General features: G+C 34.9%; 2 protein-coding genes across 3 annotated transcripts; both read left to right on the top strand.

Moving 5' to 3' along the window:
* Positions 1 to 3,092: 3,092 nt before the first annotated feature.
* On the top strand, positions 3,093 to 6,475 carry LOC112525884 (ylmG homolog protein 1-2, chloroplastic-like). Its single transcript, XM_025136199.1, has 2 exons — positions 3,093 to 3,794; positions 6,201 to 6,475. The coding sequence occupies exon 1, from the start codon at positions 3,104 to 3,106 to the stop codon at positions 3,779 to 3,781; it is 678 nt and encodes a 225-aa protein (XP_024991967.1). The 5' UTR covers positions 3,093 to 3,103; the 3' UTR covers positions 3,782 to 3,794; positions 6,201 to 6,475.
* Positions 6,476 to 9,084: 2,609 nt separating this feature from the next.
* LOC112524720 (ubiquitin recognition factor in ER-associated degradation protein 1-like) lies at positions 9,085 to 14,549 on the top strand. 2 transcript variants are annotated; one of them, XM_025134678.1, is made up of 10 exons: positions 9,085 to 9,257; positions 9,495 to 9,530; positions 10,422 to 10,496; positions 11,248 to 11,272; positions 11,361 to 11,393; positions 11,521 to 11,642; positions 11,759 to 11,889; positions 11,988 to 12,211; positions 13,438 to 13,700; positions 14,376 to 14,549. In XM_025134678.1, exons 2-10 carry the CDS (start codon positions 9,528 to 9,530, stop codon positions 14,466 to 14,468), a joined length of 969 nt encoding a protein of 322 aa, XP_024990446.1. In that variant the 5' UTR covers positions 9,085 to 9,257; positions 9,495 to 9,527; the 3' UTR covers positions 14,469 to 14,549. The 2 variants fall into 2 exon arrangements, with proteins under 2 accessions (XP_024990446.1, XP_024990444.1); XM_025134676.1 differs by lacking the exons at positions 9,085 to 9,257; positions 9,495 to 9,530 and having other exon boundaries at positions 10,416 to 10,496.
* Positions 14,550 to 14,807: the final 258 nt, after the last annotated feature.

Below are 14,807 nucleotides of genomic sequence, written 5' to 3'. Positions count from 1 at the left end.
TACCAAACGCTTACTCGAGTAAGTGAACACAAAGTCACATTACTTTACCGGATGAACATGGTAAGAACCAAAAATCTTACCCAGTAAGAGCGAGACAAGGACCAAGAACCTTACCCCAGTAAGTGAGGGCGACGACTCGTACCACGGTAAGCGCTTACCGGGTAAATTGTTGCATACGATACCGTTTTGGTGGACTAGAATCTTACCCGGTAGTTAAATGATAGTGTTACATTTTACCGATAAACGCTTACTGGGTAAGTGTTTGATAAACGGCCCCTAAATGCTAATACTTATTGGGTGAAGGGGGAGCATGAAGCCTTATCTAGAGTCGTTTATCAAACATAAATTGGGTAAGATTTTTGGTCATCAGAATAACATAGTAAAACTGTTCTCACCGAGTAAAATTCTCGGTTAGCAAAATGGTGAGGTAAGATTTCTGGTCATCAATATAACATAGTAAAACGCCATCGCTTACCATGTAAAATTATCGGTTAGTAAAACTGACACAACAAGAATATTGGTAAATATCATCTTATACATCAAGTGTTTCTTGCCCTATAAGAGACAATAAGTGTTTAATTAACTGATAAGAAGCGGTAAATGTTTCATAAACAATCCCTTAAAAGATGGTAAAGAAGCAATAAGTATTTAGGGGTTGTTTGTTTACCTCTTAATAGTTTCATTAAAAGACAATATCTGAATCGTTAAGATGTAAATCTTGTTTGGTAAAAGAAAAGTCTGCCTCTTAATTGTTCTAAAACCTCTGAATGATTTTGTATCCTGGACATCCCTTAACCATTAAGAGTCTTAATTTCATTGTAAACAATTACCAAACAATTATATTTTATTTTGTACAATATCATGTGAGTCTTTTAATCATTCTGACCACTTAATAATTCTACACAAGACGATTCAGCAACTGTCAAACATCCCTTTAGCTAACTCGGTTAGTAAAATGATACACAAATTATGTTCATATGATTTAAATCATGATCAATAGTATGTGGCAAGACAACATTTTTTTGGATCCATGGACAGCCAAAGCTCGAACTAGTCATTGTGTTGCGAAAATAATCGTTCTAATAAAAAGTGAAATACGTGTTTGTGGACGTTTATGCGAGTAATTTTTTCCTTTTTATCTTAAAAAACGAATTTTCACAAATATTTGGTCTTCTTAGTTAAATTCGTGATCTTTCAATATATATATATATATATATATATATAAATGTGTATATATATATTAACACTATTAACTTTAAATTTTACATCTTTATAGATATATCTAATCACATCACTAGTAGTTTCACGAATTCATAAACATCATAGATTCATGATTAATACAAAGTTGCAAAATTACTTTTATAAGTTCTATTTTAAATATCTGATCGAAAACTATTTCTATAATAATAATCTATGTGATTTTTCTTCTTCTAATATGAATAAATATTTTTTAATATAATTATCTAATTAGCTAATATATAGAAAACACATATGTAAATATAATTCTAAGTATGACATACAAATTTGTCGCCTTATGTCACGTTTTGTAAACCGCTGCTTCCTCGCCGTGGCATGTAAGGCTTGAGGCTTGACTTCACTACTACACCACTTCTTACGCGATTTTGAACCTCGTTAATGACCAACGCGGACATCTGCACCAACCAACACTGACATGAGCAATTGAGCTTGAGCGTGCCTTATTCTCCAACTAGATATGTTTTTCCCGGATGCATAACCTAACTTTGTAGAAGTAACATGTGGATATTACGACCAAACAGTATGGATAGAATCGTAACAGAGAGAAATTGATATTACGACCAAACAGTAGTTCTTATAAGAATTCATTTTGTGGGTCCCATTTTTTTTTAAATATCAGTAATTATTTAATTATATAATAAACTTTTAAAATGTCATTTTACACAAAGTTCATGGACGACCAAAGTTCTTGTACAAGAGCCTCAAATATATGAATGTCTTATAAGAAGTCTCTTCAATAATAGTTTTTTATAAGAGCCTTCCAATGGAGATATTGCTCTTAGATGGCTAAAATTCATAAAATACAATGAAGTCTGCCTTGATTATTATTTAACGCGATATCCCCCTAGGCATGGCAACGGGGCGGCGATGAGGAGGGTTTTGTAATCCTCGGCCCCGGTTTTTAGTAACAGCCTCCGACCCCGGCTCTGGTCCCGGGCAGGTACAGGGATTAACATCTCATCTCCGGTCAAACCTTATGAAGAATATCCGTTAGTTTGAGTTTACGGAGGATCCTCGTCCCCGACCCCAACCACGATTTGAGTAACAACCCCTGACCCTGGGACCCGTTTTAGCGAGGAATCCCCGTCCCCGTTTGGATAGAATGAGCTGGGTTCCCTATCGTGTCGGGGCAAATCACCATCCTTATATCCCCCCCTTCCCATCCCAATTATTGTAACAATCTCTTAATTCTTCACATTTTATACCAATTTTGAACGATAATTGTTAAATCTTGTAACCATTAATAATACGAATGTTAAGTTATCAAATTATATTGTAATTTATAAAAATAAGTCAGTATCACCCAAGTTGAGCACACGTTTATCAAACGAAATTGATATAAGTAAAAATAATTAGGGTTGTTTGTTTACTTTTTAATGGTTCCATTAAGAAGCAACATCTGAATCGTTAAAAGATGAATCTTGTTTGGCAAAAAAAAGTTTGTCTCTTAATGGTTTTAAAACTCTCTGAATGAATTTGTATCATAGATCTCCCGTAATCATTAAGAGCCCTAATTTCATCGTACACAATTACCAAACAATTATATTTCATTTTGCACTATATCATGAGCGTCTTTTAATCATTATGTACCAAATCATTCAGCAAATGCCAAACAGCCCCTTAATGTTCGTTACATTTTGATGCAATTTTTTTCCCTTTTTTTTTTATGAAATGGTAACAAATATAAGGACTAATTTTTTACTTTTGTCAAACATGAGGGATCTTTTTTGCCATTTTTCATACTTATAAATGGTTATTCTAGAAAGCTTCTAGAATCATTACACAACTGTTTAACGAAGTTTAAAGAGTGAGGCGTAGAAAAAATCTTCACAAAATTTCATTGGAAATGGCTTCTTCCTCATCTTCTTCTTCTCTATCTCTAATGGCTTCCCAAACCCTAATCCCCCAAAACCCTACCTTCCTTCATCCTCACAGACCCTCAATTGTCTCCCTTTCTAAACCCAAATTCCCTTTCTCTCCAAAATCCCTTCGTTTTTCTCTCGCAAACCCTAAGAAATCCCTGATTATCGCCTCATCTTCGTCTACGGTTTCCCCAAATCCACCAGCGGAATCGCTACTCATCGGCTCCACTAGAACAATCACAACCCTAGTCGCAATTGCCCTCGCAGCTTCCAAAGTATTCGCTCAGAAAATCTCCACCATCGCCGTGAATTCGAACCTTCACAAAAACGTACTGTCAATTACCGGTCCTTTGTTTTTTGCCACCATGAGTGGCCGGTCGGGTCGTCTGCACACGCCGTTGACGGTTGTGGCCGCCGGAATGGCGAAATGGCTCGATATTTACAGTGGGGTTTTGCTGGTTAGGGTTTTGTTGAGTTGGTTTCCGAATATTCCATGGGATAGACAGCCATTGTCAGCCATTCGTGATTTGTGTGATCCTTATTTGAATCTGTTTAGGAACATCATCCCTCCATTATTTGATACTTTGGATGTTAGTCCTTTGTTGGCTTTTGCAGTATTGGGTTTGCTTTCTGGGATTATGAGCAGCAGCAAGATGGCATGATAGGAAACAGAAGGTATAATGGAAGCTTTGTTTCTTAAATTTGAAGTGTTTATATATAAATGCATCCTTATGTGTTTAGCTGTTCTTTTGTTTTTTAGTATGGAATTCATTTGAGATTTTATGAGTTTGATACTTTTGCATTGAATTATTGATGCATTTGTTATTGATTGATTCTAAACAATCTTGAATTCTTTATCTCTTTGCTCATAGAATTGTAGTTTTGGATACAAGAGTGTGGTGTATAATCTATACTCACTAGAACAAAATTGGCTTTATGGTATGCTAAATATGTCTAAGGGACAGTTTACCAAACGCTTATCGGGTAAGCACGACAATGACTGAGAATCTTATCCGGTAAGAGGCATGGTAAGCACTAAGAATCTTACTCGGTAAGTGAGGGAGAAAGACTACCTGGTTAGTGCTACCGGGTAAGAAACGCTTACCAACAATCCATTTTGATTGCTGAGAATGTTACCTGATAAGGTACTTGAGGGTGATAACTCTTGTTGGTAAGCGGTTACACAGTAAGTGTTTGGTAAATGACCCCTAAATGTGTCGATAGACTAGGACTTAAAAGGTTATAGTATGTCATACGTAAAAATGATGCAATAAGTTGATAAGACGATTTCAGGAGTTTTTAAGGGCACCATTGAAATCCTATTGGCTTTTTTACGGCATTTTACACTCTTATCTTTTCATATGGCAATTGTTTTTATAAGGAACTTTTTCAAATAATGTCATATAAATAGACTAATAAAATGTTTTAATTTGAAGATGTCCTAAGATGGGCGTCATATTAACTTACTGTAACATCTTTACATATGATGAGCAATTGTTTGGTTCTATTAGGGGTTGTTTGTTTACCTCTTAACAGTTCCATTAGGAGGCAACATTTGAATCATTAAGAGGTGAATCTTGTTTGGTAAAAAAAAGTCTGCCTCTTAACGGTTCTAAAACCCTCTGAATGATTTTGTATCATGGGCCTCCCTTAACCATTATGCGCACTAATTTCATTGTAAACAATTACCAAACAATTATATTTCATTTTGCACTATATCATGAAAACCTCTTAATCATTCTGACCACTTAATCATTCAGCAACTGCCAAACAGCCCCTAAGTCCTTATAAAGCAGTTTATTAGGAATTTACACGTGCTATAAGCACAATTTAGTTTTAGTGACTTGCAGTCTTTCGGTCGGTGATGTAAATTGTGTGTGCACACACCCTTTATATTTCTGGTTCATACGGGCTTATATTAAACAAAGGTAGGTTTGTGCTGGTCTGATGTGGTTAACTGTTATCCGATGCTGGTGGTATATTTGGCTTCTTTTAGTTTAACCTGGTGTAAATACTTACGGTATGTTAGTGACGAACTGAAATGCTCATATCTACAAGGATAAGACACTTAGTTGTGCTTGTGTTATCTACCATTTATGGTATACCAGAGTAGAGATGCACTAGGTTCAGTGAGCAAAAATTGGTCCGGGCTTTTTTAGGCCCGTGCCGGGCCAGGCTTTTGGGTTGAAAAAGGGCCCAATCGGGCTTTTATAGGTCGGGCTTTTTTGGTCTGGGCCTAGGACAAGTGTAAGTTATGAGAATTTTTGATCTTGAAAAGTTGTATTTGTGGTGCATAATAACGCTTGTGTTCTGAAAAGAAGCATCTACAGACACAAACCATGAGCTCTAAATGAAATAGAGAAGCGAAGATAGGTATTAGAAGATATAAGCTCGAATATAAGAATCGGATCATGCGAAATAGTTACTAGTTAAAGCCCGTATTGGATGCAATAAGGTGGTCTTACCCGAGAGCGGAAAGACCTGCATGTAGTGTTCGGTCAATATTTGGTGAACCATCTTTTGGGTGTCCGTGCCAGCATACGTGCACCTTAGCTAATCTCATGGCGTTTTGAAGTTAACAGTCTGACAAACCCTTTAGATTCCTTGATGGGACTTGAACTAATGACATCTGAGCAACAAATTCAAGGTCTTACCAGTTGAGCTGCTACCGTCGATTATGCAAATTTGGTTTACTAGTCATTTTTTTATGTTTGCGAGTCTTTTGAGTACTAATTATCTGGTGAGGCTAGGCTAGATTGCCGCTCCTTAATCGGTCCAAAATTTTTGAGACGGACCAGATAAAGCTTTGTCTTTTAGGCTAGATAAAAGTTTGGACCGATTTCGTGCCCATCTCGAACAGGTGTTTATTATTCCCATTTGAAATGTATTCCATATCATTTGCTAACTTTAGCGTTTGATATATCGTTTGACGTAGTTTTTATATGCTATAATGCTCGTGAATTATAAACCGTTGAATAAGAACGCTCAAAAAAGTTGAATTTGAGCTTCAGTTTGAACTTTTCTGGGGCTATGTATCGATCCCAATATTCTTATGTGTGTATTTTCTTGGTTACGTAACAGGTTTGCAAGTTTATGGATACGGTTTTTACGGTCTATTCATTAGCGTCGTGAAGGTTGGTCTCTCATTGTCGTCAAATTTTGCTCGTTTTTCTTATATTCATAAGCAAGTAGTCGTATAATGTAATACCATTGAAGGTAGCACCAATTTCTACTATGATCGAATAATTCTACTAGACGATCGGTACATGGCGGTGTAGTCGGGTTCTTATTGATGCATGGATTTTACATGCTTGTTGTTTGTTATATATACGAGTTTCTGTTCAAAGCGTCGTTTACGTGCTCGTTTCACATTTAACATTGATGGACTTATATTGAAAATAGGCCCTAAATCTCAGTAAAATTAAGGTGGATATGTAATGGTAGAGCAGTTGTTTTCATGCCGACATAAAAGTTGATGGTATTAAAATAAAGGTTTTTAAATGAATGTGTCAGTAAAAGTCCTAAAAAAAAAACCAATAACATTTCCATTTTGAATGGTTTAGGCCTTAAAACATTTTTTTTTTGAAAAATCATTAAATTTCTCATTTTAAATAATTAAGTCTCTGAATTATTTTTTTGAATGTAAAAAATTATTAAACTTTTTTATTTTAAATAATTAAGTCTCTGAATATTTTTTTTAAATAAATAAATATTGAACCTTTGAAAATTGGTCACATACATTATTTTAACCCAAAAAAGTTACACGTAATATTAACAATGTTTTAAATAAATCAGGTTTATTTAAAACATTGTATCTCTACAACACTATTTGGTGACACATGTAAGTATATAAATGTCAATATTATCACATTCAAGTAATAAAATGGTAAGTACCAAGTATCGTATTCTACAAGAATAAATATTTTAAGTTGCAAGATCTCGAGTTAAAAGACTAACTTTAGATGACGAATTTGAAGATTTTGATTTGGGTTTGAGTTTAATGCTACTGAAAATAAAGAAAGCAAATGTGTAAGGCTTTTGGTGAGACGTAAACATAAATTCTAGTAGATCAATGCTGTCAAAATGCTACAACATGCAATTATGAACAACTATTTTCATCATTTATTTTGAGAGTATTCCTCTCGGGCTTCACCATTGCACTGATATCATGTCTTTCAACCCATATCTCTATGTAGTATCCGACCAGTAAAAGTGACAAACGGTGTCATCAAAATATATAGATAAATAAATCTCTTTGTTAAAAATCAATCTTTCAAACAAATTTTCATATCATTCAAGTTGATGTGTTCTGAATGGTTCATCTTTGAGTCAATTCAACTTTAACACTTTGATCAACCTGTCGAGAATTAACCAATTTAGAAAATGTAGATAACAAACTTCTTTGTTAGCAACTCTTTCAAATCTACTTTCCATATCATTTAAATTGATGTACAATCAATGGCTCAACTTAGAGTTCATGACACTTTAACACTTTACAGTGATTAACTTATGAAGAAGTGTCATTGGTTTTATAAAGCTTGAAATGAAATAATGAAACATTATTGTTATGTAAAAGGATATGATGTATTTTAATTTACAAACCCACATTTTCTGTCTTACACCCAAGCTAAGAGATTTAGCTACTCATAACAGACATAAATTGCAAGGAAATGTAAAGGACATAAAGTAAAGACATCGAAGTAAATAATGAAAATTAAAGAGCAGAAAGCGTAATAGATTAAAGACGGTAAGCGAGAAAATATAAAGAAGCAATGAAGAATGTATAACAAGATTCAAGAAAATACCAGAATTTATATATTAAAAAAAAAACTTTAAATACTTCAAACCGTAAATCACAATCAAATTACATCTGATTGGATTTCTCCACACCTGAACACAAAACCATACCTCTTATTTATACTAAGTTAGAAAGGGACAAAGTGAAACTTCTGCTCAATTTTTTTTTGAAGTATATAATATTTATATACGGCAAATGCAACAAATAAACTCACATACCCTCCTCACCTTTGATGAGGTTTGAACCCTTGACCTCCTAGGAAGGCAAGGGCTACGATACCGCTAGGCCAAAGACCCTTTGGTTAACTTCTGCTCAAACTTGGTCTCTAAGCTAAACTAAAGTCAACATTAAAGTACAAAAAACTAACTAAATAAATTAAAATTAAAATTAGAAGTCCATCAACTATTTTTGCTTTCAAATATTGATCTCCAAGCTACAAAAAGTCTGATTCCAAAACAGATCCATGGCTGGATGTAGGGGTGTTAAAAAATCCGACCAACCCAACGCGAAATAATTCAACCCGAAGCAACCCGATGTTTAATAGAGTTGTAAAATTGTCAAACCGTAGGTATTTGGTTGATATTATGTTACTATTATTTGAACCCAAACCCAACCCGATGAACCCGATATCATTTTATTTCTTGGATTTAATATGATTATTGAATTTCTATATACATTAGATAATAAAACTATCATGTATGCTCTTCATATACACATGTTTTCAATCTATTCGCATATCTATATAACTCATTTATATATATGTTCAGTAACGGTGAACATATATATATGTAAATTGAGAAAATTAACTAAATGTGAATACATAAGAAGTATGGATAAGTTATATCAAATGGTTGATGATAAAAAAGAAATTATGAATAGAGAAATAACATATTCGAGGTTAGAAGAATATTTTAATATACCAAACTATCAACCCGACCAACTCGACTAACCCAACCAATTCGTACGGGTTGGGTTGGGTTACGATTTTTCCAAATCGTAAACATTAAATTAAGTTGTTTAAATGTCTTCAATCCGATCAACCCAATGTATAAGCACCCCTGACTTGATGTATTAAGCCAACCAAAAAGCTAATATTTTATTTATCAAAATGAAATAAAAATTAAATTTTAAGCCACCAAAGATGGTTATTCCGAAAGGAGGGGAGTTCAGAAAGTTTGCGTGCACACAACCCAGAGGCGCACGTTAGCCTTTCTTGTCTTCCCCCAAAACCTATTTCAATCCAACTGCAACGTCGATTTCCCCCCTTCCCAACCTTTTTTGTGCTTTCCAAATCCAAATCTCCCGCAAAGAATCCGAAATTTCTACCATTTCATCAATCGGTAATACTCTTTTTTACCCCTAATTTCAATTACATTTTGTAGTTGATCGTTGATTTTGTTCTATTATCTTAGTTTAGGTGTTGATTATCTTCAATTATGAATTGAATTACTTCGATCATTAGCTATGCGTTCGATTTGTTTTGAAACATTCCATCACTATATCTGGTTTCGGCTTTATGATTTTGTAGTTTGTGTTTTATGTGTGTTGCTCTAATTACTGATTGCGTTTGGACTTAGGTTGCTGGATTCGGGCGGTAAAAGGAGTAAAATATGGTATGTATCTCATGATCTTGTTGTTAGTTGTTTATGCTACTTCTGATGCTAAATAGTTGTAGCAGTTTTTCCATGTCAATATCTTGGTGTGTGTTGGGGGTGGGGTAGAGATGCATAGTTTAGTTTTGAGGTCAATTCGACTAACTCTAGACTTCAAATACGTACAAAAATTATGAATATACTGATTTTTAGCATTCCAATTATTGAGATAATAAGTTACATTTTGGTTTGGAGGTCAAATGGGTTAAATTGAAAGCTCAAAGTGTAAGTGGATCTCTCTTTTCAGAATGAGGGGTTAACAAATAAAGCAAATAGAAACATGTGTTGTATCCCAGCAATTTTCACTTTTGTGAAATATCAAATTCGGCTTTAAATAGAAACCATGTGTTGAATGAGGGGTGTGCATGCATAATTTTCTCTCTTGACATATTTGTTTGTTTGAATAACACAAGTACAAACACAGATATGCGGAAAATAAGAGAGTAAGAAAGAGAGATCAAACATGACGAGATGATCTATGCATGCTTTACGAAATACAACTTGATATCGTATTTTTGGTGCAATTATAATAATCATTTTACAAAGTGCAATGAAATGATTACTTTTCAAAACACATCGGGTTTTTGTTTGTTGATCGTCAAAATATAGTGTAGTAAATAAATAGAAAATGCATTCGGTACACTTGCACCAACATATATGCTCCATCTTTTGATTATGATTCCTCTAGTAGTAGATATGCTTTTAATTTCTATTTCTTATTGTTTTTTGCTGCCTCTTTTTTTTTTCTTTTCTGTTTTACGTGCATTATATGGTTTTATGTTTTCTGTTTGCTAGTAGTTACTAATATTAACTTTGTTATGTTCATATTCATTCTTTGCTTGTGAAATGCAGTATTTCAATTATGGATATCATGGAATATCCTTTGAGCAAACATATCGGTGCTACCCTGCATCTTTTATTGACAAGGTTGGGAAGCTTTATTAATGTGTATTGAATTTATTACTTGTATATGTGGACTAGCACTTGCTCCCTTTAATTTATACTATACAATTGACTTGGCTCAGAATAAGCCATTATTTGGCAACATTCACATTTTTTCTTTTACTTCTTTATAGTGTAGATCGGACCAAATAATGATGTTGAACAACTGTGTTTAGAAAACCGTGATTGGTTGACAAAATATTGTAAACACTAGTTATAAATTTGTAAGCTTGATTGATGATTTCATGGCTAAAAGTGGGTTTATAAATGAATGCACAATGACTGCTTGGCTTTAATGTGGTTGAGGTTTCAGATCCAACAAAACACGATTTCTATTTTCTGCGCTCATTGTTTTAACGTTTTGCCCCCCCTGTTACCCTTTGTCCACATTCTGATTTGATTATCAAACATAAATTAGAACATCAAACACTACAAGAAATGTAACATAAAAAGGCAAGTGTTGCCAAGTAAATATTTGATCTGTCAAATCTACCCTTGAAGGACTTTAAAAGCTAAAGGCTAGTCGGATGAATAGTAACTAGATTAAGTAAGCAACATCCTAAATGTGTTGTTCACTTATTCCCCAAATTGTTCTTTGATTGTAAAATTTCCAAGTCAAGGTGGACAGTTATTTAGGAATAGAGGAAGTACATATTTTACTACTATCACTTGATGTCATGTTTGATTGGAATTCTCATTATTATTTCTAACCCTTCTATGTTTTTATTTGTTTCAGCCCCATATAGAAAATGGTGACAAAAGTGAGTGTTTTTTATATTTAATGCTTGTATGTTCTGCATTTTGAGTTTGCCTTGCAATTACTGATACTTTTATTTGTTTCCTTTCCAGTTATAATGCCTCCTTCTGCACTTGATCGCCTCGGTTGGTTGATAAATTAGATTTCCTTAAGAATAGATTTTATCTTCTTGTGCTAGTACCCCTACCCACTAGCTAGCAGTTTGAAATTAAATCTGTGTAAAACAATGATGGACAAGCTTTTATGCTGCAGCTTCCCTCCACATTGATTATCCAATGTTGTTCGAGCTACGCAATGCTTCTACCGATAGATTGTCACATTGTGGTGTTCTAGAATTCATCGCAGAAGAAGGCTTGATATACATGCCTTATTGGGTATAAATATCTCAAATTCCTTCTACTTTTTGGTTTTCCTTTTTGCCTTTTTTGTGCTTAGGTTATATAGACCTTTAATCCGTATGCGTATGTATGTATCTATTTTCTCCACACAGATGATGGAAAATCTGCTTTTACAAGAGGGGGACGTTGTGAGAGTAAAGAACGTGACCCTTCCGAAGGGTACATATGTTAAGTTGCAACCACACACAACAGACTTTTTGAATATTTCCAATCCAAAAGCAATGTAAGTCGTGAAAATGGTCCATGGTCTACTATGTATTGCATATTAATTTGCATTTTTGCAACTCAACCTTCTAATATTTTTCTGTGTTTTCCATGCAGCTTAGAGACAACACTGAGGAACTTTTCTTGTTTGACCACAGGAGATAGCATTATGGTGGCTTATAACAACAAGAAATACTACATAGATATCATTGAATCGAAGCCTTCCAGTGCGATAAGCATCATTGAAACTGATTGTGAGGTAGACTTTGCTCCTCCTCTTGATTATAAGGAACCAGAGAGGCCTGTATCGTCTATTCCTTCAAGCAAGGCAGCCACGGAAGGTATAAATCTGTTTTTAGCATGTTTCAGGTCAATTTCATTTTTTATTTTTTTGGTTTTATTTTCTCTGATGATGTTACACTTTTTTCTCATCATGACTTTCTGTTACTACAATTTAATTAGGTCTGGATTGATTTGCATTTTTTACTCTATAAACAATCATATTGATATCTTCCCTAATATCAATAGGGGTGTAAATGAGCCGTGTCGAGTCGAGTAGCAGATTATTCAAGTTAGGCTCGAAAAAGTAATATCAGGCTTGAGCTCAACTTGAGCCCGATTAACTTTTTCAAAGTTGGGCTCGGATTTTTTTTCAATGTTTGAGCTCGATGCTCGTTTACGAGCTTGAATTCGAGATCGATTAACTTATTTATTTACTAAAGCTCGATGATTTTTATATTTTGATTATATAATTTGTAAACATATAAATATGTTTGGCTCAAAAAAATGTATGCTTGAATGGCTTTGCTTGACTCGACTCGTAAAGTTTAATCGAGCTTTTGAATGAGTCGATTCGAACGTTGGTGTTATGGAGCTCGACTCGTTAAGTTAAGTGAGCTTTATTTTTTGTCCGAGATCCACTTGAGCTCGATAATTGTTAAGCTCAAGCTTGAGATAAACAAGCTTGAGTAGCTCGTTAAAAGCTCGACTAGCTTACACCCCCTAATTATCACGACAGAGAATTACTGTTCTTTTCATGACTGATCGCTTGATATCAAACCTGTTTGCTTTTATTTGGTTGGTTATCAATGTTTGGGTTGGCTCAGCGGTAATCGCCTAGTCATCTATTGCCTCATGATTCGGGAGGTTTTGATTATGTGACGAAGGATCGTGTGAGAATAGGAGTTAAGGTGAGAAGCGTAAGAAGGGATCTAGACCCTTGATCACTTTTAATCTCACCCCCACCCCATGAATTGTGCTTCTCACAGGAATTGATACAGTGCCTCATTAGTGTTGATCTTCAATTAGAATTGATCCAAGGGTGGAGATCCCTTCTTACCTTCTCACCATAACTTCCATTCTCACCGGAACCCTGTTGACTTAGTTTGAAAGGTCGGATACCACAATTATAGAACAAATGAACCTTCATACTTGTTTCTAGAACGCAGAACTTCACAATCATCATCCTTTTTTTTGTACATCTGATTTTTTGATTCATCAACATTTTTATCCCTGGTGATTGATTGAGCATTGCCCGTTCTTTTTGTTTTCATTTGTGTCCATGTAGACAAAGCAGCTCCAGTTGAGGAACCGAAATTTAACCCATTTACAGGATCGGGAAGAAGGCTGGATGGTAAACCTTTGAAGTACCAGCCACCGCCTGTTTCATCTCCTTCTGGATCCAAAGGAAAGCAACCTGCTGTTTCTGGCAGCAGCGGGCAGCAGCCATCTACTGGTTCTAGTTCACAAAGTAAATCTCGCCAATCTCAGGGAAAACTTGTGTTCGGTTCTAATGCCAACAACCAGCGTGCAGCCCCTCAAAAGCAAAAGGTATTTGGTATCCCTTCCATATTAAATTGCATAAAACTTGTGTATATTATTAGAGTTCTGAAAGTGTATCATCATTCCTAGCTCCTCCACATATCAATAAAATTGCCAACGGTCTCCCAACTTCAATTCTATTGTTATATACTCTCTCCATTCCAGCACGACACGTGGCATATTCATCATGAATATGGACATGTTATTCATCATGAATCACACATTGATGAATAGGTTATAACATTCATGATGAATAACACGTCCATAATGGTCATGAATGTGTGATTCATGATGAATAACACGTCCATAATTGTCATGAATGTGTGATTCATGATGAATATTCATCCTGAAGAGGGACATGTTTCGTGCATTCGGCAGTTTTCGGGTTCCTAATCAATTTTAGGTCCCTAACGGAATTCCCTCTCCCATTAAAATCACAAATATTTTCTTGATACTTGATATAGTTGCCAATGGTCTTGTAACTTCTTTTCATTTTTCATTTTTTTTTTGAAAAAATGGTCTCATAACTTGGCATACAGTTGAATGGAAATTCTAATTATTACCGACCCTCCCAGGCCCCACCTCCGAGTGGGATATACCGAGCTTGTTTGGTTTGACTTGATGATACCCATTTCACGTTGTCAGTTGACTCTTAAACTCGTAACGATTCTTCTTAATTTGCAGGAAGTTGGTAAAGAGACGAAACCAGAGGCACCCTCGAAGGAAGAACCAAAGTTCCAACCCTTCACAGGTAAGAAATACTCGCTCAGGGGATAATTGTTTATCGACTTTCCTCAAACGTTTGATGGCTTTAACTTGTAATGAAAATTAGTTTTAAATTAAAGTAAATGATTAGTCAAGTTTACCCCTTAATCTCTGGTTTTAGGGTCCAACCGTAAGTTGTCGACTTATAAATGTTCTTTTCAACGTCCGAATGATTTTTCGTGCATATATATATGTATATCGATCATGTAGGTTTTTTTTCTTAGGGTTCCTTTGTGTTTTCATGTTCAACACCCATCTGCTTCACAACCCATTCAACACTCGTTTCATTAGCAAATCATTAACTCATGTCCTTCGGTAAGCCATATTCTACCGCTTAGGGTTTAGGGCTTA

This window comes from Cynara cardunculus, assembly GCF_001531365.2.
Source record: "Cynara cardunculus var. scolymus isolate 2C chromosome LG 13, CcrdV1, whole genome shotgun sequence".
Classification (NCBI taxonomy): domain Eukaryota; kingdom Viridiplantae; phylum Streptophyta; class Magnoliopsida; order Asterales; family Asteraceae; genus Cynara; species Cynara cardunculus.
The sequence above is the reverse complement of the archived record's forward strand: the minus strand, read 5'-3'. Positions and strand labels throughout refer to the sequence as shown.

Bases quoted from the DNA above. Each gene is read 5' to 3' on its own strand.
- LOC112525884 (XM_025136199.1), top strand. From the start codon at position 3,104: ATGGCTTCTTCCTCATCTTCTTCTTCTCTATCTCTAATGGCTTCCCAA.
- LOC112524720 (XM_025134676.1), top strand. From the start codon at position 10,416: ATGCAGTATTTCAATTATGGATATCATGGAATATCCTTTGAGCAAACA. The intron at 11,394-11,520 runs GTTGGTTGATAA...TTTATGCTGCAG, and splicing joins TTCTGCACTTGATCGCCTCG to CTTCCCTCCACATTGATTAT. The intron at 13,701-14,375 runs GTATTTGGTATC...CTTAATTTGCAG, and splicing joins CAGCCCCTCAAAAGCAAAAG to GAAGTTGGTAAAGAGACGAA.